We start from the raw sequence: 22,251 nt of genomic DNA on the forward strand, positions 1-22,251 counted from the left end.
GGTGTTTTCAAATATGTATGTATAATCATTTAAATGAATTTGCCAAACAAAGCTTAATAAAGCCTAAAATCCACTTTTCTGGTGGTTTTTCAGGTATGACTATGATAGGATATGTTTAGGTAGAAGGGAGTTTTGAGAAATGATATTACCTTAACTTTCATCTGCCAGTATCTCTGTGACCATTATTGCTCAATAGCTGATTTGATTTTAAGTCGTGATTTTTATAGCCAACAATTTACACTGGATTACTCAAGTATGTATTTATTCAATAGTGACATCCAGTGGCACATTTAAGATCCCAAGCCCTAAACACAAATCTTGTTGCATTTTAAGTTGAGTTGTTAAGTAATATAGAAAAATTTTGACTGAGGAAACAAATTTACCTTATTCACAGTAACAATGCCATGCCTCTTTACTGTGTACTCTTTAAACTTTGCTGCCAGGGCCTCAGACCAAGTGGCTTCTCAAGTCAGGTGATAGCTGCTGATAGAGGCAGAGGACAACGATGAGAGAGCCAGAGGGTGCTGGCGACGTGCCAGCATGCATGGGGGCATCTGAGGGTGCCTCCCCTGAGCAGATGCCATCCATAGGCTAACATGCGTAGTCAGCACTGAGCAGCGTGAGGAGGTTGTGTTATCATCTCCCTTCTACTCATGAGGCCACTGAAGCAGAGGAGGGTGAGATACCTCACCCTTGAACATACACCCAGCCAGGAGGAAGGGCGAAAGGAAGCATAGCCTATGTCCATGGCCAAAGTCCACGGTGACATGAACATTTTCTTTCCTTTTTTGAATTAGAACTAGAATGATGACCTCTCTCTTCTATGTAAAGGACAAAGTCTGAAGACAATGCATAAAAATCTAAGACTGAGGAGATTCAACACATGAATTTATATTATTATGTAACTTAGCAAGTGGAAGGTGCCCAGTAAATGCTAGTTCAACCAAATCTGGATTTATATCATCTTAGCAACTCATTACATGTTAGCTGTTACTACTCCTCATGTCAAGTATTCTCCATTGAAGACAGCTTAAGATATTATTCTTCTACTCCTATGGGAGAACCTTTTTTTATGGACATATTTCCTTGGCCTAAATACGCATTTCTCACCCTACCTATAAAAAGTACCTTTGTTCAGGCACCACCATTTATTTATTTATTTATTTATTTTTAAGATTTTATTTATTTATTTGATAGAGATCACAAGTTGGCAGAGAGGCAGGCAGAGGGAGAGAGGGGGGAAGCTGGCTCCCTACTGAGCAGAGAGCCCGATGCGGGGCTCGGTCCCAGGACCCTGAGATCATGACCTGAGCCAAAGGCAGAGACTTTAATCCACTGAGGCACCCAGGCGCCCCAAGGCACCACCATTTCTTAAAAGGAAAAGAGCATAATCTCACAAAACAAACTGAGGGTGGCTGGGGGAAGGGGCTAGGGAAAGGGTAGTTGTGTTGTGGACATTGGGAAGGGTATGTGCTATGGTGAGTGCTGTGAAGTGTGTAAACATGGCGATTCACAGACCTGTACCCCTGGGGCTAATAATACATTATATGTTTATAAAAAAAAATTTTAAATTATTAAAAAAAAAAAAAAGAAAAGAGCAGAGACTCTGGATGATCCTCCTCTGTGGTGTAAACATGGGCAAGTCACATACCCTTCCTATGCCTTGGTCTTCTTGGCAGTTAGATGGGGATGTGGTTAGTGCCTGCCTGGTAGAATTAGTGTGAGGATTAAATCAGTTAATAGATGGCAAATAGTTAATTAAATAGTTAATAGATGCTGAGAAAGGGGCATCTGACACAGTAAGTGCACAACAAATGTTAGGTTATATTGTTATTACGTTAACAGCATCATCATCATCATCACTATCACCATGGGAACTTGAGAGAGGTATAAACCTTTACAGTTTCTGCCTTTTTGGTCATATTTCTAGAATTCCTATTGTCTCTCAGCTAATGTTTTTGTATCTAATAATAGTAAGTTTAGAAACTTTTTTTATTGGTCCATCTGCAGAAAGAGATATATAGTAATCAAATCTGGCCAAGTACAAGCTTGAGAGACGGGGCCATTACTTTTGAGGTTGGTCCTGGAAAAGTGACAGGACAATTCTGTCTCCATTGCATTTGCAAATTGGAAACTACTGTTGACCTTAGAGGCGGTTGTGAACATTTCTCAAAGCATTCAAATACCAGGCATGTATATATGCGTGGTAATTTGTTTATTATTGTCACCATCTTGTTATTTCAGATGTTTATTATTGTATGGAGGTATTCATTTTTATAATATTTATCATTGCTTTTTAGTTTTTTGAGAAAGTTGAAGAATCGGGCCTGGAATCTGAAGGAATTTTTCGACTTTCAGGATGCACTGCCAAAGTCAAGGTACTGAACATTTTTTTTCGTTCTTGTGGGAGACCAAAGCTAGTGAGACCCAGTTCATACAGGCCCCAGGTGTTAAGTCCTTTGTTGTCATTGCTGTTGGTAGGACCACTTGACCCTGTCTAGTGTTCCTGGATACTTGTGATTAAATATTCCATGATCCTGAGTTGTGTATCCTTTTATTTTTTAGAACAACAACAATAAAAAACCAGCAACAGAGAAACCACACATCAATTTACCATGAAAAACTGCTGCTTACCTTTATATTGGAAAAGCTAAAATGTCCCATCACTATTTTCAAGGTTAAACACTTTAGTTTGCTGTGTTCTTCTTGGTCGTGGAATTTACTAAGCCAATATTACATAAATCCTTATTTCCATTATCAGTTGCTTTACTTATTTACTTATTTTTTATGGACTATTCTTTTTTTTTTTTTTTCTTTAAGCATTGGGGGAGAGGGACAGAAGGAGAGAGAGAGAGAGAGAATCTCAAGCAGGCTCCACGCCCAACATGGAGCCTGATGCAGGGCCCTATCTCATGACCCTGAGATCATGACCTGAGCTGAAATCAAGCATCAGACAGTTATCTCACTGAGCCACTGAAGCACCCCCCATGACCAGTTGCTTTAAACTTAGAAACATTCTTTGGCCATCTTTTTAATGAAAGTCTTTATAAGAATGCGTAGGAATGGCTGTCACCACTAGAATAATCACTCTGTAGTTCTAAAGCCTCGTTTTATTGAAGGTAATGTTAATTTCTACATTATAAAACCACTTGTGTATGTGATTCCTTTTGCTTTGCTTTCTTCCTTCCGTGTAGTGGCAAACTCCACGGTGGTATAAAGGAAAGAATTACTAAAATTACTCATAAGTTTGTCTACTTGGGGGTATCACAGTGAACAGTTCCACTCTGCCCTTGAATCACTCCCTGGCTGGAAGACATGAAAATCTGAGCAGTTTTAAATAATCAGTCCTTGAGGAAAAAAAAGTCTCAGGATGAGGGAAAAATTAACTCGGTTGCAATGCATAGAGGTGGAAGAGCATCTCTTCATTAATTCATTTTGGTACATGTTTAGGGAAATTCTATTTGTATCAGAAATCTCAGAGTTTTTATTTAGAAGTGTGATGCGATGCTTTTGTAAGTAGAAACTGAGAATAAATAGGCTGTGTCTATTGGAAGCTCCAGAAGGCAGATTCGGAGATGGAATCAGGAGTAGAAGAGGCATAGTGCTTCTGAAGGGTGCAAGGGAGGAAGCCAGGCTGAGCAGGCTGGGCCTCAGACCAGGTGCAGACCTGACACCGGTCTTCCCTGCCCTTCGGTGTAGCCCCTCAGCAGGCAGAGGGGCTCGGCACCAGCTTCCACACCACACAGTCACTGCTCCGGCTTCCTGTGAAGAAGGGAATGAGGCCGATGAGCAGGTGCTAACGGCTGGCAGAGCTAGCTTTCAGGGGTCACCTGCATTATTTTATTCAGTTAATTGATTTTGTAAGGGAAGTCTGAGCGGTGTGCCACTTTGCCAGTGGCAGTAGGGGTCTGGGCATTTGGAGAGTTGTCACTTCCCTGGGAATGGAGATTGCTAGATGCTAGCACAAGGTCATTTGAAAGGCAAGAAAATTCCTAATGGATCCTCAAGGTTTATTCTTTCTAAATTGAATCTGCTTTTTGTCTTAGATACTAAGAGTTATGGTTGTCATATGTACCCTGAATCAGAGGATGAGAGTCAGAGAACCAAAGTGAAGTTAGAGAAACAAATTTCCTAGACACAATTTGACTTCATTCCTCTAAATCTCCCTCCATAACTGAGAAGTGGTATTTACACAGATTATTCCCAGCTTGTGTGTGTGTGTGTGTGTGTGTGTGTGTGTAAATCATAATGGAGGTGATTTAAACTCTATTTTTCAAATAATCAAAAGGAGACAACATTACACAACCGTTGTAAGCACGAAGTTTAACACCATAGCAGAAGTTCTTTTTCTTTAGGTAATCTTTGCCTGAAAAATGCTTACCAAAGGCTAATAATTCCTTCAGAGTGTTCTTATAGGCACATGCATTCCTGAACCATATTTAGGGAAAAGTCCCTTTTCTTCCTTAATCGGTTTTATGTAGTTTCAGCCTATTTATTCTGTCTCTTACTACTCTGAGAGAATGTAATCCAGATGTTTGCATGGTTTGAGCTCCAGGAAAACCAATGTGAGAGAAATCCGGGCCAGCAAACAGAAACAAGGGGAATATCATAGTTAGAAAGACATTGTAACTTGATCTATTAAAGGGGTCTTTATTTCTCTTCTTTGTTCAAACTTTAAACTATTTGTGTAAATTCTTCTGTTAGACTAGTTTTTCTAGGAATGTGTTTAGGGAAAGATAGTTTTAAAAACTCTGTTATAATTATCCTCAAATTGTGCCAAGTGGGTGACACTAACTCTAATGTATCATTGTGAGCAGTCTGGTGCTTTCAAGGCCCGGTGAGACTAACAGGGGCACAGGCCTGGGGGGAAGCTGCTAGCTTTGGCCATGCAGGGAACACAACAGTGGCGCCTGTTCCTGTATTTGAGGCCACAGATCATTTGGAACCAATTTAATGCCTTGGTGTTTCCAATGATTTTCTTTTCAAAAAATGACAGTAATTTGAGCTGAACACTGGGGAATACATTTTATGGAAGAAGGCAGGCTGTTTGACATGCGAGGGGTAGTTTTTTTTGTTTTTGTTTTTGTCTTGTTTCAGTTATTCAGAGGCTGTTCTAAATGTTTCATAATTATGTTACTTGGTCTACTGGTTTCCCTTCCTGACCTGGTTTTTGAATCTGAACGTGGGTCATTTGCACTTTTATAAAACGACCTCTGAAATGGAAGCAGGTTGTATATTTGTTCAGAGCAGATTGAAGGACGTGGCATCTGACCCTGACCTAGTGTCCTCATTAACACTGGACAGAAAACATGACTTCTTTAACCTCTAAATGCTTCCTTTCCTGTCTTTGGCAAGCTAAATTCAACACCTGGTTTATGATTTCATGTTTAGGACCACCATGGAAATGTCAGCTCTGTTCCTATGGCCCTTAGTTTTTTCTGGTCAAAAGGAAGAGAGGACATTCTTTCTCTCAGTTTGTTATATTCTGTCCATCTGGTCAAGATGAAGAGATACTGTTACCCGAATAACCACATATGCATGGGTTTCCCATACTAATAATACTGAAGGTTATTACCGACTGAGAGGAGGGGATGTTATGAGCAGCCAGCGTTTACTGAGCACTTCCTTTGGGGTGGGCCCTCCCCACTGAACTTTACATTGTATTAACTGATTGAATCTCTGTGAAGTCGTTTTATTTATGTATTTGTTTGTTTCTTTATAGAAATTGTATATTTTTATTTGACAGAGAGACACTGAGAAAGAGAATACAAGTAGGGTGAGGGACACAGGGAGAAGCAGACTCCCCACTAAGCAGGGAGCCCCAGCCCCAGGGCCCTGAGATCAAGACCTGAGCCCAAGGCAGACGCTTAACAACTGAGCCACCCAGGCGCCCCTAAAGTCATTTTAATATCCCTATTATACCGTGAGAAACTGAGGCATAGGCCTTAACACTAGTCATTTGTGGAGGTGGGATAAAAACCTAAAGAATCTAGTCATAGAGCCCACTCTTGATGCTGGCGCCATGTTGCTTGGTAAGCAACAGTGCACCACTGGCAGGTTAAAATGGTGGTCATGGTGTGTTTCAGACAGCTTCCTACAGCAGAGGGATGTGGGAGATGAATATGAGTTATTCTACTCTCAGTGGTGCTTCCTGCCTCCTTGATGAAAACAGTTTCACCTTTGCTTTGTAGCACCAGGCAATGGATGGAAGACATTTGCTGCTTTCCCTGTACTTCCTATTAACAACACTTCCATCTGTCCATGACTCCAGCTAACAGTCAGAGTCATTTTGGACAGATCTGTCACCCTCTAAATAATCCATCACTGATTTGTGAGAATTTTCTTCAGGCATTCCATCAGTGCCACCTCTCCTTTCTGTCTTATATCTGCTTATCTAGGTTAGTCCTCAATTTCCCAGAAATGGCACCATGGCCCAGTAACTAGTCTCCTTGCCTCTAGTCTGTTCCCTAATCAACACCAAGCTTTATCCTCCAAATCGCTTTCCAATCTGGCTGTCAGAAAGGATAAATCTCACCTTGTTCTCCTGCTTGGGTGTGTTCCATGTTGCCTCATGGCCCATGAAATGAAGTTCAGTCACCTGAGGGCTGGCTCTGGTCCGCGCCCTAGCAATACTGAACCTACCAGAGTTCCCCAGACCCAGTGGGGCTCTGTGCATGTGTACCACTGCTGGAGCACTTTCTGCTGTCTTGAGTACCCTTCTATTTCCTCTTCCCCTGACAAGTTCCTCACAGACTCAAGACTGGCCTGAGCCAAGTTGGATTCTCCTCTTTCCTGACTGCATAGCATCCAATATGTGACCTGAGTTAGCATCAGGAGTTCATAAGATGGTCCCATTCACAGAACTGCAAGATGCCTAAAGGCAAAGAATGGATCCCATGCATCCTTCTCTTACCAGAGCCCAGTCTGTGCTCTATTTCTTTTATTCTAGGAAGCACTTTGTATGTATGCTTCAGATATATGCTTTAGTGCTTTACAGAGTGTATTTATCATTAAAGGATTTCCTTGATTTGCTCTCTTATTCCTATTAGATTGAGAGCTTCTCAAGGACAAGAAGAAAATCTCCTCTTGCTGTCATTAATAAGGACTAGGGGGTCGCTTGGAATCCTGTCTGTTTCTATAAGGGACGTGTATTACCAGGTTGTCTCCCATGTCCCAGGTTTGGGGCGCCATGACAGCATTAATGTCTGGGCTGGTTAATGAGCTGCAGTGTGGTAGGGAAAGGTCAGATGTGCAGACTGACTCTGGCTCTGTGTGACTCAAGGTTGGAAGGCCATAAACACCCTGAGAGTTTTCAGAGTTCTCTTTTTGGAGTAGTTAGTGTCAGTTGGGGAGCTGCTACAACTAACTGCTATTAATAGGTAAACTGTATGCAATTCAAGGGGGTGGTAGAAAATGAATTTGAAAAAGAAACATGGAGAATGGGGGCATTGATAATCAGATGAATCGATAATGTGAACTGTATAACCCGACTAAAACTTACGGAGGCTTAGTGATTTTTTTAAAGTATTTACGCAGTGTTCCAAACCTTATGAAGGATTGGGCAAGCATGCAGACATGTGGAAGACATGTGTACCTCTTGGCCTAACACTTAGCTGTAACTGCTCCAGGAAGATGTCATTGGTCTGCATGTTGCCATGAGGTCAGAATTCCTTTACTGGCATAGTTTTCATTCTGTATGAGAACTAGTTGAGATGCATACATTCTTGATCTAATTTAGAAGAAGATGACAGGATGGCAAAAAGAAAACAAACAAAAAAAAAGAAGTGGAGACTTTTGTCAAATCAGTACGTTTATCCTGTGGGGATTTAAGTGGTATTTGGCCAAAACCACAGAAACAAAACTATGATGAGTAAAGAATTTTATAGTTCTGTAGAATTAGCAGATTATTTCAAGATTAACATTATTCTGAAAAGATTTTAGAAAAAATCATTCAAAAAGAGCTATTTCAGTTCTTTAATTATGTTGAAAAAGTTAGGTTTGGTAGATATTGGCTTTTCAATCTATTTACAAAAATAATTAATGTAATGACAGTTTTTAAAAGGGAAAGGGGGATCAGGTGGTAAAAACACTTTGAATATTGACTGTTTTTCTTGATTTTCAGCAATACCGTGAAGAACTGGATGCCAAGTTTAATGCTGATAAATTTAAATGGGACAGAATGTGCCATAGAGAAGCTGCAGTAATGTTGAAGGCGTTTTTCAGAGAACTACCCACCTCTCTCTTCCCTGTGGAATATATACCTGCCTTCATCACTCTCATAGAAAGTAGGTGGAAGAAGTTAAGTGTGAATGGGCTAAGATAGAAGATTAATAAAGTGACACAGAGCAAAAGAAAGATGCATAATCAAATGTGATCATAAATGTACAGATTTCCTATTTCCTGGCAGTGGTTGGTGAAATACTGAGTTTGATAGTAAACAGTCCTCTCTTTTCCTTATTAAGTCTGGTAGATATAAGTTAGTGGGTTTTATGACCATTAAAAGAACAGCTTGCCAAAAGACCAGGCTCTTGAGATTTGAATTCTTGTTCAACCATCTATTAGCCATGTAATCAACCTTTCTGAGCTTCATTACTGCACCTATAAATTACAGATAACAATTGCTTGTCAGAGTTGTTGTAGTTATCAAATGAAGACATCTAGAATAATACCTGGTGTGTAATAGTCCTTCCAAAAATAGAAGGTCTCTTCCTTCTTTAAATCCAAGGTCCTGGGTTTGATGATGTGTAAAACACAATAAAAGCAGCACAGAAGGTGTTTTGTCTCTGAAAACTACAAAGTCACATAGATTAGACCTTAAGTGAGGAACTTGGATAAAAGCATGGAAACTGGAAAGTGTGTGTTGTATTTGGCAATAAGAGAATAATTTGGCATGCTTTTAGCCTGAGGGTTGAATATTGTGGAGATGTGACAAGAGAGAATTTGGAAAAGCAGAATAGGTTTACATGAAGGGGGCTTTGACTACTAACCAGAGGAATTCAGGGGTCACAAAGCTGTTAAATAAATGGCAATTCTGCATGGAAAAAAAGGCCCATGGACAAACTGAAAGGACACACCCCTTATAAAAAGGTTGGACACTGCTCAGCTCTAAAAAATGGTTACCATGTAGGAATGAGAGCCAAAATCCACACTTTAATAGGGAAACTGCTAATTTGAAAATATCAGCTACAAATTCAAATTTGAAAACACTCTGTGAGCCTAACAAATGATATCTATATCTGCCAGTTTACAGCTTCCTGCAGGTTGACCAGAACTATAAAATCCTTAAAACCACAATGAAAGAAAATAATAGGTCTAGGGTTTTATGACAAAATTTGTCCTAAAAATAGTAGGTTCTAAATCTTTAAACATTCTAACTAAATCAGATTCATAAAATAATCCTCTGTGCCTTCAGAAAAGAGAATACCATAGGCATGGAAGTTTTTTCCTAAGCTTTAATTCACATGCCATCTGTGACTAGGATCCCTTTACTTTGTAAGATGTAGTATTTTGTTTTATGAGAGACGCTTACAAAGAGAGAAGAGCTAGTTTGCTTCCTTCTTTTTTTACTTCAGATATTGTGTTTTGTCAGTTCTAGAATTTCCAGTTGGTGCATTTTTTAATTGAAATATAATTAATATACAGTATTACATTAGTTTTAAGTGTATAATATAATGATTCAATAATTTGGTACATTTTTTAGTACTCATCATGATAAGTGTACTTTTTAAAAAATATTTTTACTAACATATAATGTATTATTTGCCCCAGGGGTACAGATCTCTGAATCATCAGGCTAACATATTTCACAGCACTCATCATAGCACATGCTTTCCCCAGTGTCCATAACCCAACCACCTTCTCCCTACTCCCCCCACCCCCAGCAATCCTCAGTGTGTTTGTGAGATTAAGATCTCTTATGGTGTGTCTCCATCCTGATCCCATCTTGTTTCATTTTTTTCCTTACCTATCCCCAAAAATCTCCCACCCTGCTTCTTAAATTCCTCATATCAGAGAGATCATATGATAATTGTCTTTCTCTGATTGACTTATTTTACTCAGCATAATACCTTCTAGTTCCATCCACATCATTGCAAATGGCAAGATTTCATTTCTTTTGATGGCTGCATAGTATCCTATTGTACATATATAACTCATCTTCTTTATCCATTCTTCTGTTGATGGATATCTAGGTTCTTTCCATAGCTTGGCTATTGTGGATATTGCTGCTATCAACATTCGGGTGCACGTGCCCCATCAGATCACTACATTTGTGTCTTTAGGGTAAATACCCAGTAGTGCTTTTGCTGGGTCCTTTATCTTTTTCACCCATCCCCTTTCTACCTCCCCTCTGGCAACCACCAGTTTGTTCTCTATATATTTAAGAGTCTGGGTTTTTTTTTCTCTCTCTCTCTTTTTCTTTTTTTTTTTTTTGGTTGTTCATTTGTTTTGTTTCTTAAATTGCACATGAGCAAAAAAAATCATATGGTATTTTTCTTTCTCCAACTGACTTATTTCACTTAGAATTATTACTCCAGATCCATTCATGTTTTTGCAAATGGTAAGATTTTTGGTTTTTTTATGGCTAAGTAATATTCCATTAATATGCATGTGTGTGTGTCTACATTGTGTGTATATATACACACACATACAAACCCTACATCTGCGTAATTTTTTTTCACACCGTATTTTCTTTATCCATTCATCTGTTGGTAGATACTGGGGTTGCTTCCATATCTTGGTAATGGTGAATAATGCTGCAGTAAACTTAGGGGTGTACATATCTTTTTGAATTTTGTTTTTGTTTTTGTTTTCTTTTGATAAAGGCCCAGCAGTGGAATTACTAGATCATATTGTAGTTATGCTTTTAACTTTCTGAGGAACTTCCATAGGGTTTTCCACAATGGCTGTGCCAGTTTGCGTTCCCATCAACTGTGCATAAGTGTTCCTTTTTCTCCACATCCACAACAACACTTGTTACTTCTTGTGTTTTTTATTTTAGTTATTCTGACAAGTGTAAAGTAACATCTCATTTACATTTTTTCATATGTCTGTTGGCCATCTCTATCTTCTTAGGAAAAATGTCTGTTCAGGTCCTACTACCATTTTTTAAATCAGATTACTTGGGGTTTTTTGGTGGTTAAGTTTATACATTTTGAATATTAACCCCTTATCAGATATATCATTTATAAATATCTTCTTCCATTCAGTAGGTTGCCTTTTTGTTTTGATGATGATTTCCTTCACTGTGCAGAAGCCTTTTAGTTTGGGGTAGTCCCAGTAGTTTAATTTTGCTTTTGTTTCCCTCGCCTGAGGATGTTATCTAGAAAAATCTTCCTATGGCGGATGTCAAAGACATTACTGCTTATGTTTTCTTCTAGAAGTTTTATGGTTTTAGATCACACATTTAGGTCTTTAATCTGTTTTGAGTTTTTTTTTTTTTTAAGATTTTATTTATTTATTTGACAAAGATACAGGGAGCAAAAGAACACAAACAGGGGTAGTAGGAGAGGGAGCAACAGGCTCCCTGCTGAGCAGGGAGCCCAATGCGGGGCTCGATCTCAGGACTCTGGGATCATGGCCTGACCCGAAGGCAGATGCTTAACCAACTGAGCCATCCAGGTGCCCCTTTTTTGGTATTTTGAATTCCTTTTTGCATGTAAGTATGTAAGAACATGGTCTAGTTCCACAGTAACATTCTTTTGCATGTGGCTGCTGGTTTTCTCAACACCATTTGTTGAAGAGATTGTCTTTACCCTGCTGAATATTCTTGTCTCCCTTACCATACTCTTACTTCCTTTTTAAGGATTTTATTTGCTGAGATAGCCTATTTTTTCATCCATTATAAGCATATTTTTCTTCACATCATTGAACATAGTTATGATAGATGTTTCAAAATCCTTGTCCGCTAGTGCCAGCATCTGGGTCTCCTCCTGGTTGGTTTCTGTTGATTGTCTTTTCCCTTGAGAATGCATTTACATTATCAAGTAAATTTAAACTATATCCTGAACATTGTAAATACTGTGTTTTAGAGACACTGCATTCTATAATATTTCTCCAAAGAGGTTGGAGTTTTGTTTTGGTTTTTGTTGCTTGTTTGTTTGTATTTGAGCCAGCAATTTACTTGAATGTAAATTGAACTCAAATGTAATGGTCTTCTGAACTGTTAGTTCAGTTATGTATCCTTACCAGTGTTACTCCACACATGCTTCGTTCATGAGTCAACCAAGATTTTATACCAGAATCAGGGCCTCCTCCTGTTATTTCCCAGTGTCTGTGGTTGTCTTGAATCCTGTCTTTTGGTTGTTCAAGCAGAAGGACTGGAATTTCAGCTAACTCTTAAAATACCACCATAGACTAAAAGCTGGAATAGTGGGAAACTCCCTGTGCCATTCCCTAATTCCAAGCGTCCAGTCCTCTAAATCTGCCTGCTTTTATGAATTCTTCACTGCCTTAGATAGTTGTTTTTTGTGTTTTTCCAGAGTTTATAGTTATCTTCAGGGGTCTTAGTCAGGAAGGAGCTTATTCAGCCATACCAGAAGCAGGACTTCCTCCCTTCAATTTGTAAGTTCAAAAAGGATAGTATTTTCTATATAGTTTGCTCTCCTGGGTAATGGAGAAGTATTCGTTTTCCCTTGATCTGTGGTATATACACTAAATAATTCATCAAAACAAATTGGTGCCACAGAAGATTTTTTTTTTCTGTTTGCGGTTTTGTGGTATTATGAAATTTTGCCAGGATGAGTCCAATGCCAGTCCTATTCAGAGAATCTTATTTTAAAAACTCATACAGATAAACTAGGTTTCCTTAACATCATTGTTCCGTGTCTGACTGTAGCCAGTACACTTCATTGAAGGGAGGAAATCTGGAAAATATCTTGAAAAGGTTCACAGAGGAATCCACATTTTTTTGTATGACTTTGAAAGTGAAAAATACCATGTTGCAGTGATTGATTTGATACCAGCAAACCCCACAGGAAGCCCAGAGTTCTGGGCTGCTCCCAGCAGGGAAAATGGCCTTTTTGCTACCTAGAGTAAGCCCTAGTTATAAAGAGACTTTCTGAAGGAAAGAATTATGGGTACGTGTGTTTAAACTGCTAATCTTTATGGTTTAAAATGGGGTTTGGAGAATGTAGTCTTTTAGTGTAATCACATTCTTGACCCCAAAATTGTCCATAAAATTAAAAGACTAAGTCAAGCTGTAGTTGAATACATTTCTGAGAAAATAATGACCTCAAGGGAAAAAGATCCTAACCAGGATGCAGTAATGTATTAACTATGAATCTATTAGCTACAAAGTGGTATAGGTATAGCTTTCCTAAATAAAATGAAAATGGATTATTTGCCAGTTTAGGGTTTCAGTCTTAAAAGTAACTTCATAATTTCTCTGAAATTGTTGGAAATACAGAGGCTGCATCTGCATCTGTTGTTCCCTCTGCCAGAGGGTTGGCTGCATTGGAAGATTATAGACAGCCTGTAGTTTATGTATTAAAATAATGCCTTATCTGTCCCTCAGTGGTTTGTACTGAGATATGTTCCTGATAGTTCCTGTTAATCAAGTAAACTCATGTCAATGTACATTAGCCGTTTTCAAAAACATCCTGACCCTGTGTCATTTTTGTTTACAAATTTGACTAAATTTCTAAAAATCCACATGGGGATTATACTAAGACAATATGATACAGTCCTATAAATAATCTCCCAGCTGATTCTTTGTTACATAGTTATGCACATTTGTCATTTACTCCTAACTAGGATGCACACCATCTCCTGTAACCTAGTAGCTTGTCTCAAGAGTGTTTCCACTGCTGTAAAGCTAAGTAACTTTACAGGCAGGTAACTGCCTTTCATCCATTGAATATAAATAGATATTCATGCAGTTGAGAACTCCCTAGGGATGCTAGAATATAATGCTTCCCCCCAGGAACTCCCCACCAAGAGACCATTGTGAGGAGAATACAGAGAAACAAAGCAAAGCCTGGAATGCTCTGCTATACCCTACATTTTCAGCACAGCTGGTTGTGGATTATCCAGTTGTGGATGGAATCCCTAAAATTCTTTCCCTAAAACAGGAAGAATCAGTGTTTAATACACAGGTATAAATGCAAGCCCTCTGGCGCCATCTTCTGTCATTTTATCAAGGAATAAAATACTCAAGAATCTCTAAAGCTCTAACAATAGTCACGTTCCTTAAATGTCCATTTATGATCTAGAATAAATGCCTTTAATCACAATTACAAGAGCATACACATATAGAGGCAACTATGTTATAGGCACTGATGTAAACCCTCTCCATATACTAACTCACTTAGTCTTTGCAATAACCCAGGGAGATAGGTAGATGTGACTACTCCTGTTTTACAGATGGCAAAATAGTAGCAGTGAGGGGTTAAATAGGCGGCACAAGGTCACTCAGTGACCAAAGTAGTTGCAGGATTTGAACCTGGTTCTAGAATCAATCCTCTTAATAATTATATTTTGCTGCCTTGTTATGTAGAAACAAGATTTATTTTCTGTTGACTTGAGCTTTTAAGCCTTTTGTTTATGGCATATAAGTAAAGCAAGGCCTGTAGAAGTACTTTGAAAAGGGAGATGTTATACAGATCTAGAATTATTTTGAGGATCTCATTGGCCACCTGCCTCTACAGTAACATTATGGGATGTAAAAGAGAAGTTGATCGACTGCGGCTCTTGTCCAAGTTAACAAATTTACATTGTTGGGCACAAAACCGGAGTCTTCACCACTGAAAGCTGTCAGGAGCCCTCCTGTGCCACCAGATGTTAGCAAGAAATGTTGTCAGAATGCATCAGTGTTGTTCAAAATGTGTGGTTATTTCTGTTTTCTTGTTAGGAGGGCCTCACATCAAAGTACAGTTTCAAGCTTTACATCTCATGATCATGGCACTGCCTGATGCCAACAGGGACACAGCCCAGGTATGTTACATCAACCTTATGGTCTGTCATTGGCCCTTCGTAGTCAAAGATAATGGCTCAGATGGAAAAATAAAGACCAAGATGACAACTTACTAAGCCAGCTACGCATGCTGCCAGCCTGTGATTGCCTTTCCACATTCTTACTGCTATTCTCCCAAGGAAGACAGGAAAGAACATAAATCCTGGAATCTTCTCTGAACATTTAGTTTAATTCATTCAATCTATTAAGAGATACTGAGTATCTGTCTAGTGCCAGGCACTGGCCTAGGGTTAGCAAGAGGAGAAGCAAAGATGGGAGACAAATTGGATAATGTCAGAAGAAGACAAATGTGATAATGTCAGAGGCCATTATGTCAGCTGCAGAATGTAAAGCTCTATAATTTTAGGTCCTCAGCTACTCACTTCAGTCTGGTGACAAAAGATCCAAAGAGTATGCTTAAGGAGGAAATTTGAAGTCACTGATTTAAATAAAATTTCTAAAATGTTGGTGTCTTACAGCTTATAAAGATAATTCAATGAAACCATCCTAGAATCTTGGTATTTTAGAAATCTCCTGATACGATCTTCTCATTTTATAGGTTAGGAAAATTAGACTCAGAAAAATGATTTTTCCATTAACATATAGTACAACATTTGGTAGAACCATATTCCTTCGTTCTCCCAAATATTTTGTGCCTTATTTCAGATTTATTTCCTTGCAGTATGTTGGCAAAAATCAAAAGTTTTTCTTCTTATTTTGATAATGATTCTGTATGCAATAGGAAATTTGCTCTAAGTACAACAGGTGTTTGGAATCTTTCAAATGAAATTGAGTTAAGATGAGTTGGAAAGAGCCTGTAATTTTGAGGCCAGTAAACATAATGCTGAAAACAAAGATGATTCTTTGTGCGGCCTCTCATCAGACATTTCAATTTGGTGAGAGCCTTTCCTCCTACATAATAAAATAAGTGTGTCAATTATATGTCAATTATATCCTCAAGGATGGGGGTTGGATGTGCCATAAGAATGTCTATTTCTAGTATAATTCAGTAATATTTCAAAAACTAGAAATTTATTAGCTTGTTTTGGGGGTATTTGTAAACAGTATTCTTTTATATATAAAGAAGAAAAAGGATGCAACTGCTGTCAGATATTTGGCTCAGAATGTCATCTATCCTCTCATATATCCAAGGATGCAGTAAGAACAGGTAATCTAACACTTTTCTATCAGAAGATCCTCAAAAACGTCATGGGACTGGTGGAGATGCGCGCGCGCGCACACACACACACACTTTTTCCCCATTCTACATTGTGACTGGATCTAGGATTGAAGCTGATGTGCTATAGAGATCAAGAGCTCTGGCTCGAGAATCAGGTTTCCTCGGGTCAAATCCTGGCTTTGCCACTTAACTAATTGACTTTGGGCAGAGAGAGCTACCTGAATCTTTTCCATTAGCTTCCTCATCTGTCAAACAGTGTTAATAATAGTACCTACTTCACAGGGTTTGTAATAATAATAAAGTCAGTGATATATATGAAGTATTAAGAATGCTTGGCTTCCTAAGAAACCCTCACATAAATGTTGACTATTATTACTATTATATGCCAACCATTTTCACATTAAAATACTATAGCAGTTGGGGTGCCTGTGTGGCTCAGTGGGTTAAGCCTCTGCCTTCGGCTCTGGTCATGGTCTCAGGGTCCTGGGATCGAGCCCCACATCGGGCTCTCTGCTCAGCAGGGAGCCTGCTCCCCCCCCCACCTGCCTCTCTGCCTAGTTGTGATCTCTCTCTGTCAAATAAATAAATAAAATCTTTAAAAAAAAATACTATAGCAGAATTTAAACTTGAGAAACTAAAGAGAATTTTTTTGTATCTTTTCATTTTAAGATTTCAGCCCTCTTGGTGAATTTCAGAAGGTTCCCATAAGCATCTGTACTTTGGTGGCTCAACCAAACTTTAAGCTTTCTCAAATCTCTCTCTCTCTTTTTTAAATGCCAAGAACAACTGCATGTAAGCATTTCCGTTTGGTCTGCTGAATATTCCAAAATTGAAAAGCAGTAGAAAAATGATACCCAGAAAGTAAAATTTTTCAATTTTTCAATTGAGTTTACATTTGGACTGAGGAATGAGCTACTCATGCTTTTGGGGATTTTTGTGTTTTTTTTTTAATGGGTTTTTCCTTTCCCAAGGAAATAGTAGATAGTTTTTAATGGTAATGCTTTAAATTAAGGATTTTTTTAGGATTCCTTTTCTTCCTTTGCAACAAAACTTCACTTCATGTTTATTTGAAATGCAGTGTTTCCTCTTTCTGGTTTACTACATAATTTTAATATTTGTCAGCCTTGTTTTGGATAAAATAAAATAAAAATGCAAACTATCATTTATAAAATCTCTAATATAATAAACTCCATAAAAATGGAAGTACTTTTATGATGTAGAGAATTCAATAGACTATTCATTCACATTTCTTATTAATACTTTTAAGGAATAAAAGGGGCAACATTATATATTTAACCATTCTATAGTTCTTACAGTTTTCCAGGGGCACCATGAATGGGTATAGAAATGAATGATAGCAATCAGTGATGCCTTTTGGTAAAATACAGTCATGTGACACAGTGCTGTTTCTTGTTAGGCCCTCATGACATTCTTCAATAAAGTGATTGCCAACGAATCAAAAAACCGAATGAGTATATGGAATATTTCTACTATAATGGCACCAAACCTTTTCTTCAGTCGAAGCAAGCATTCTGATTATGAAGAATTACAGTTAGCAAACACTGCAGCGCACATCATCCGCCTAATGCTTAAATACCAGAAAATTCTGTGGAAGGTGAGTAACAGTGTGATGACTGTGTTGTTTTCCTTGGAATCCCACCTACACCCAGGAAACATAAAGGCTATATGCCCTTAGTTACGGGGAGGAAATGTGAGAAGATAATCCCAGGTTGCTTGTGGCATCTTTGTACATTCTTTAATGGCTGCTCCTAAGCATGTTTTCACTTTTAAACAAGAATTCTTACCATTTTCTCTAATCTTTACAAGGACAAATGCCACAGTCCCTGGTTCCAGGATACTGAGTGTCCAGAAGAGTCTAGCAGGGAGATTTAATTCAGATGCTTTCCTTTCGATTCAGGCAGTGTTTCTTCTCCAGGTTCCGTCTTTCTTAATCATGCAAGTCAGAAGAATGAATGAAGCTACCATGTTGTTAAAGAAGCAGCTCCCAAGTGTCAAAAAGTTGCTGAGGAGGAAGACCATAGAGCGAGAGGTAATGACAATGAACTAAGGATGCAAATGTTGTTATTACCCAGGTTTTTATTTCTCAAAGTCTAACACGAAGTAGCTTGTAATTTAGAACCAAAAAATTTATATTCTCACCCTTGTGACTATAAATATTTTTGAAATGGTATTCATAACAGAGTACCAAGGTCTTGCCATTTTGTTGAATTGCGTGCTTCTGGTTGAAGTTTTTGAAATATCTCTATCATGACAGTTATTTGAAATTCTGTTAAGTACTTAAGTCTAAGATGGTTCTCACAAAGATGGACGTCAACCTTTTAGTTCCTGCAAATTAGATTTAGGGCAATCCAGTGTATCTAATAAATAAAGAATTCTCTAGTGATTAGATAATAAAATAACTTTTAGTCTTCGAGTTGTTTAGTGTAAATTCATTGCATTCCAAAGAATTTTTGCTTAAGTATAGTTTGTATGGAGGTGAAAAGGGAACAGGTTTTAGAAGAATTATTTTTATTGCTTTAATTTAATTTGAGGAAGATCATGAGTGTCAGAACATTCGTCCTTGAGGAGGATGTAGATAAATTTACTTTTCTCTTAAAGGAATTTCCACCTAATGTGGGAGAGAAATGTGTACAAGAACCATGAATATGCACTAAGTGTTAGACCAGTTGTATGGACCATGTGGCAGGACCATGCAGAAGAGAAAGAATGAGCTCCATTGTGGGGAATTGTGGACAACTTCTGAAAGAAGTGTGATGTTTGAGCTACATCATGAAGGACAGATGTTATTTTGAAGGGAGAAGGGAGGAAAAAGTTAATCCAGGGAAAGGAATAGTAAATGGCAAAGCAGTGAACTGGGAGTATTGCTTATTGATCTATCATAATCATGACGAATGACTGTATTCCTTTATTGATTACAGGCAAAGTGACTTCAGAATAAGTAGAATCAACATTTAAATTTGGAAAAAAAGATTGCTTTGAGGAAAAAAAAAGTCCATTTTTAAAAAAAACTTTGCTGATATTTTCCTCATATCATATGGTTCACTTATTTAAAGTGTAAAATTCAGTGGTTTTTAGTATAGTCCCAGAAGTTTGCAATCATCAGTGCAGTCAAGTTTAGAACATTCTCATCACCTGAAAAAACACCATCCTCTTTGGCTATCATCCCCCTAAATACACCTCCAACATTTCCTTCTCCCAGTCCTAAGCAACAATTTATCAACTTTCTGTCTCTATAGAATTCCCTGTTTTGGACTTTTAATGAATTAAATCATATACTATGTGACCTTCTGTGACTGGTTTATTTCATTTAGCATTATATTTTCATGGTTCATCCAGATTGTAGTATGTATCAGTACTTGTTTTTTATGGCCAAGTAACATTCCCTTATATGGATTTCCACATATTTTTTATCCATTCATTTATTGATAGACATTTGGGTTGATTATATCTTTTACTTGTTATCAGTAATGCTGCTATAAACTTTTATACTTATATATAGAGACATGTTTTAATTCTCTTGGGTATACGGTGGGTAATAAAGCAACTCTGTGTTGAATCATCTGAAGAACTGCTAGACTATTTTTCCAAAGCAGCTGTCCCATTTTTACATTTTCACCAGTAGTGTATGAGGATTCAGATTTTTCCATATCCTCACCAAAACTTGTTATAATCAGCAACTAATTTTATCCATCCTTTTAGTATAAAGTGGTATCTTATTGTGGTTTTGACTTGCATTTCCCTCAGAACTAATGATGGTGAGCATCTTTTCATGAGCCTCTTAGCTATTTGTATCCTCACTGGAGAAGTGTCTATTCAAATTCTTGGCCAATTTTTGATTGGGTTGTCTTCTTACTGTTAAGTTGTAGGAATTCTTCATATATTCTAGATACAAGTTCCTTATCAGATGTATGATTAGAAATATTTTTTCCCCTTCTGTGGGTTGTCTTCTCAATTTCCTGATGCGTCCTAGATACACAAAGGTTTTTAATTATGATGTATAGTTTATGTGTTTCTTTTGTTGTCAAGTCTCAGATAATAAGGATTTGAACCCTATGTGTTCTAAGAATTTTAGCTTTAGCTCTTATATTTATGTCTTTGTTCTGTTTTGAGTTATTTTTAGTATATGATATGTGGTAGGAGTATACAAGATCATACTTTTGCATGTGGCTACCTAGTATCTCAGCATCATTTGGTGAAAAAAACTACTCTTTCCCCAGTGAATGATCTTGGCACTGTTGTTGAAAATTGACCATAAATGTGTGTTGTTTTTTTACCCCTAGACTCTTAATTCTGTTCTATTAATTGGTATGTCTATCCTTATGCTAGTAACACACTGTTTGATTACTGTAGCTTTTTTTTAAGTTTCAAAATTGAAAAATGAGAGTCAACATTTTTTTCCAAATAACTTTGATTATTTAGCCTTCCCTAATTTCCATATGAGAATTTTGGGGCCAGTTTTCCCATTTCTGGGAAATGGGAAAAAAAAAACAGTAGTTGGAATTTTGATAGGGATTACATTAAATATGTGGATCAATTTAGGAAGGATTGCCATCTTAATAATATTACATTTTCTAGTCTATGAAAACAAATGATCATTCCATTTATGTAGGTTTTTTATAATTTATAATTTCTTTTAACACTGTTTTATAGTTTTTAGTATGTAAGTCTTATACTTCCTGGATTAACATTTATTCCTAAATAATATTCGTGTTGATATTGTGGTATTATGGCAAGTGGAATTGTTTTCTTAATTTCATTTTTCGATCACTAATTGTGTATGGAAATCAACTGATATTTCTGTATTGATCTTGTATTCTGCAGTTTTACTGAACTCATTTACTGACACTAATAGTTTGATTTTATTTGTGTTAATTCTTTAGGATTTCTACATATAAGGTCATGACGCTATCAGTGAGTGGAGATAATTTTCCTTCTTCCTTCCCAGTGTGGGTGCCTTTTACTTCTTTTCTTCCTTGCTAGAACTCTGGTAAAATATTAAATAAGAAGACAAGACCAGAGATCCTGTTTTGTTTCTGATCATAAGGGGAAATCTCAATCTTTCATCATTAACTATGATATTAAATCTGGGTTTTTCACAAATTACCTTTATTCGTTTGAGAAAATTTCATTTTTTTCTTTTTAAAATTTTTAAAAATTTTAAAATTCAATTTGTGTAAACTGGAAAAAAATAGTTTACCCATTTCTCCCCACTGTACCCCATTCCCCACCACAGCAACCACCAATCTGTTCTCTGTGTCTACAAGCTGGGATGTGTGTGTATGTGTGTGTGTGTGTACACATATATATATTCCAAATATATATTCCAAACATAGGAGAGATCATACTGTATTTGTCTTTCTCTATCTCACTTATTTCGCTTGGCATTATGCCCCCAAAATCTTGCCATTTTCGATAGCATGGATGGACCTCAAGAAAACGTGTTCTATTCTTGATTTTTTGGGTGCTTTTATGATGGAAAGCTATTCAACTTTGTCAAAAGTTTTTTCTTTCTCTATTAAGATGATCACTTTTTTTACCCTTTCGTTCTTTTAATATTATATATTACACTGATTGGTTTTCATATATCAAACTAACCCTGCATTCTTGGGATAAATCCTACTTGACCAAAGTATACAGTCCTTTTAATATGCTGCTAGACAGGTTGCTTGTATTTTATTGAGGATTTTTACATTAACATTCATAAGGGATATTGGTCTCTAGTTTTCTTGTTATACCTTGTCTAGCTAGGAAGTGTTCCTTCCTCTTCTAATTTTTAGAAGAGTTTAAGCATAATTGGTTAATTCTTTAAATTTGCAGAATTCAGCAGCAAAAATGTCTGGATCTAGACTTTTCTTTGTAGAAATTTTTTAAAATACTAGATTCAGTCTTCTTGTTTATTATAACTGTATTCAGACTTGCTGTTTCTTCTCCAGCCAGTGTTGATAGTTTGCGTGTTTCTAGAATTTTGTCTTTTTCATCTTGATTATCTAATTTTTCGTGTACAAATTGTTCATGGTGTGCTCTTATAATTATTTTTATTTCTGTAAAGATTGGCAGTAATGTCCCCACTTACATTCTGGATTTATAATTTGAGTCTTCA

The 22,251-nt window shown here is 37.3% G+C and overlaps 1 protein-coding gene across 4 annotated transcripts in view; it reads left to right on the top strand.

Annotated features, from left to right (window-relative positions):
• ARHGAP28 (Rho GTPase activating protein 28) overlaps positions 1-22,251 on the top strand; it is a 209,536-nt gene that overhangs the window by 165,407 nt on the left and 21,878 nt on the right. For all 4 annotated transcript variants that reach the window (XM_044243370.1, XM_044243372.1, XM_044243371.1 and 1 more), the window contains 5 exons: positions 2,301-2,378; positions 8,123-8,285; positions 14,849-14,931; positions 17,548-17,745; positions 18,067-18,180. In XM_044243370.1, the coding sequence (XP_044099305.1) occupies positions 2,301-2,378; positions 8,123-8,285; positions 14,849-14,931; positions 17,548-17,745; positions 18,067-18,180 (636 nt within the window). The remainder of the gene's footprint in view (positions 1-2,300; positions 2,379-8,122; positions 8,286-14,848; positions 14,932-17,547; positions 17,746-18,066; positions 18,181-22,251) is intronic.

Source organism: Neovison vison, chromosome 3 (assembly GCF_020171115.1).
Source record: "Neovison vison isolate M4711 chromosome 3, ASM_NN_V1, whole genome shotgun sequence".
Taxonomy (NCBI): domain Eukaryota; kingdom Metazoa; phylum Chordata; class Mammalia; order Carnivora; family Mustelidae; genus Neogale; species Neogale vison.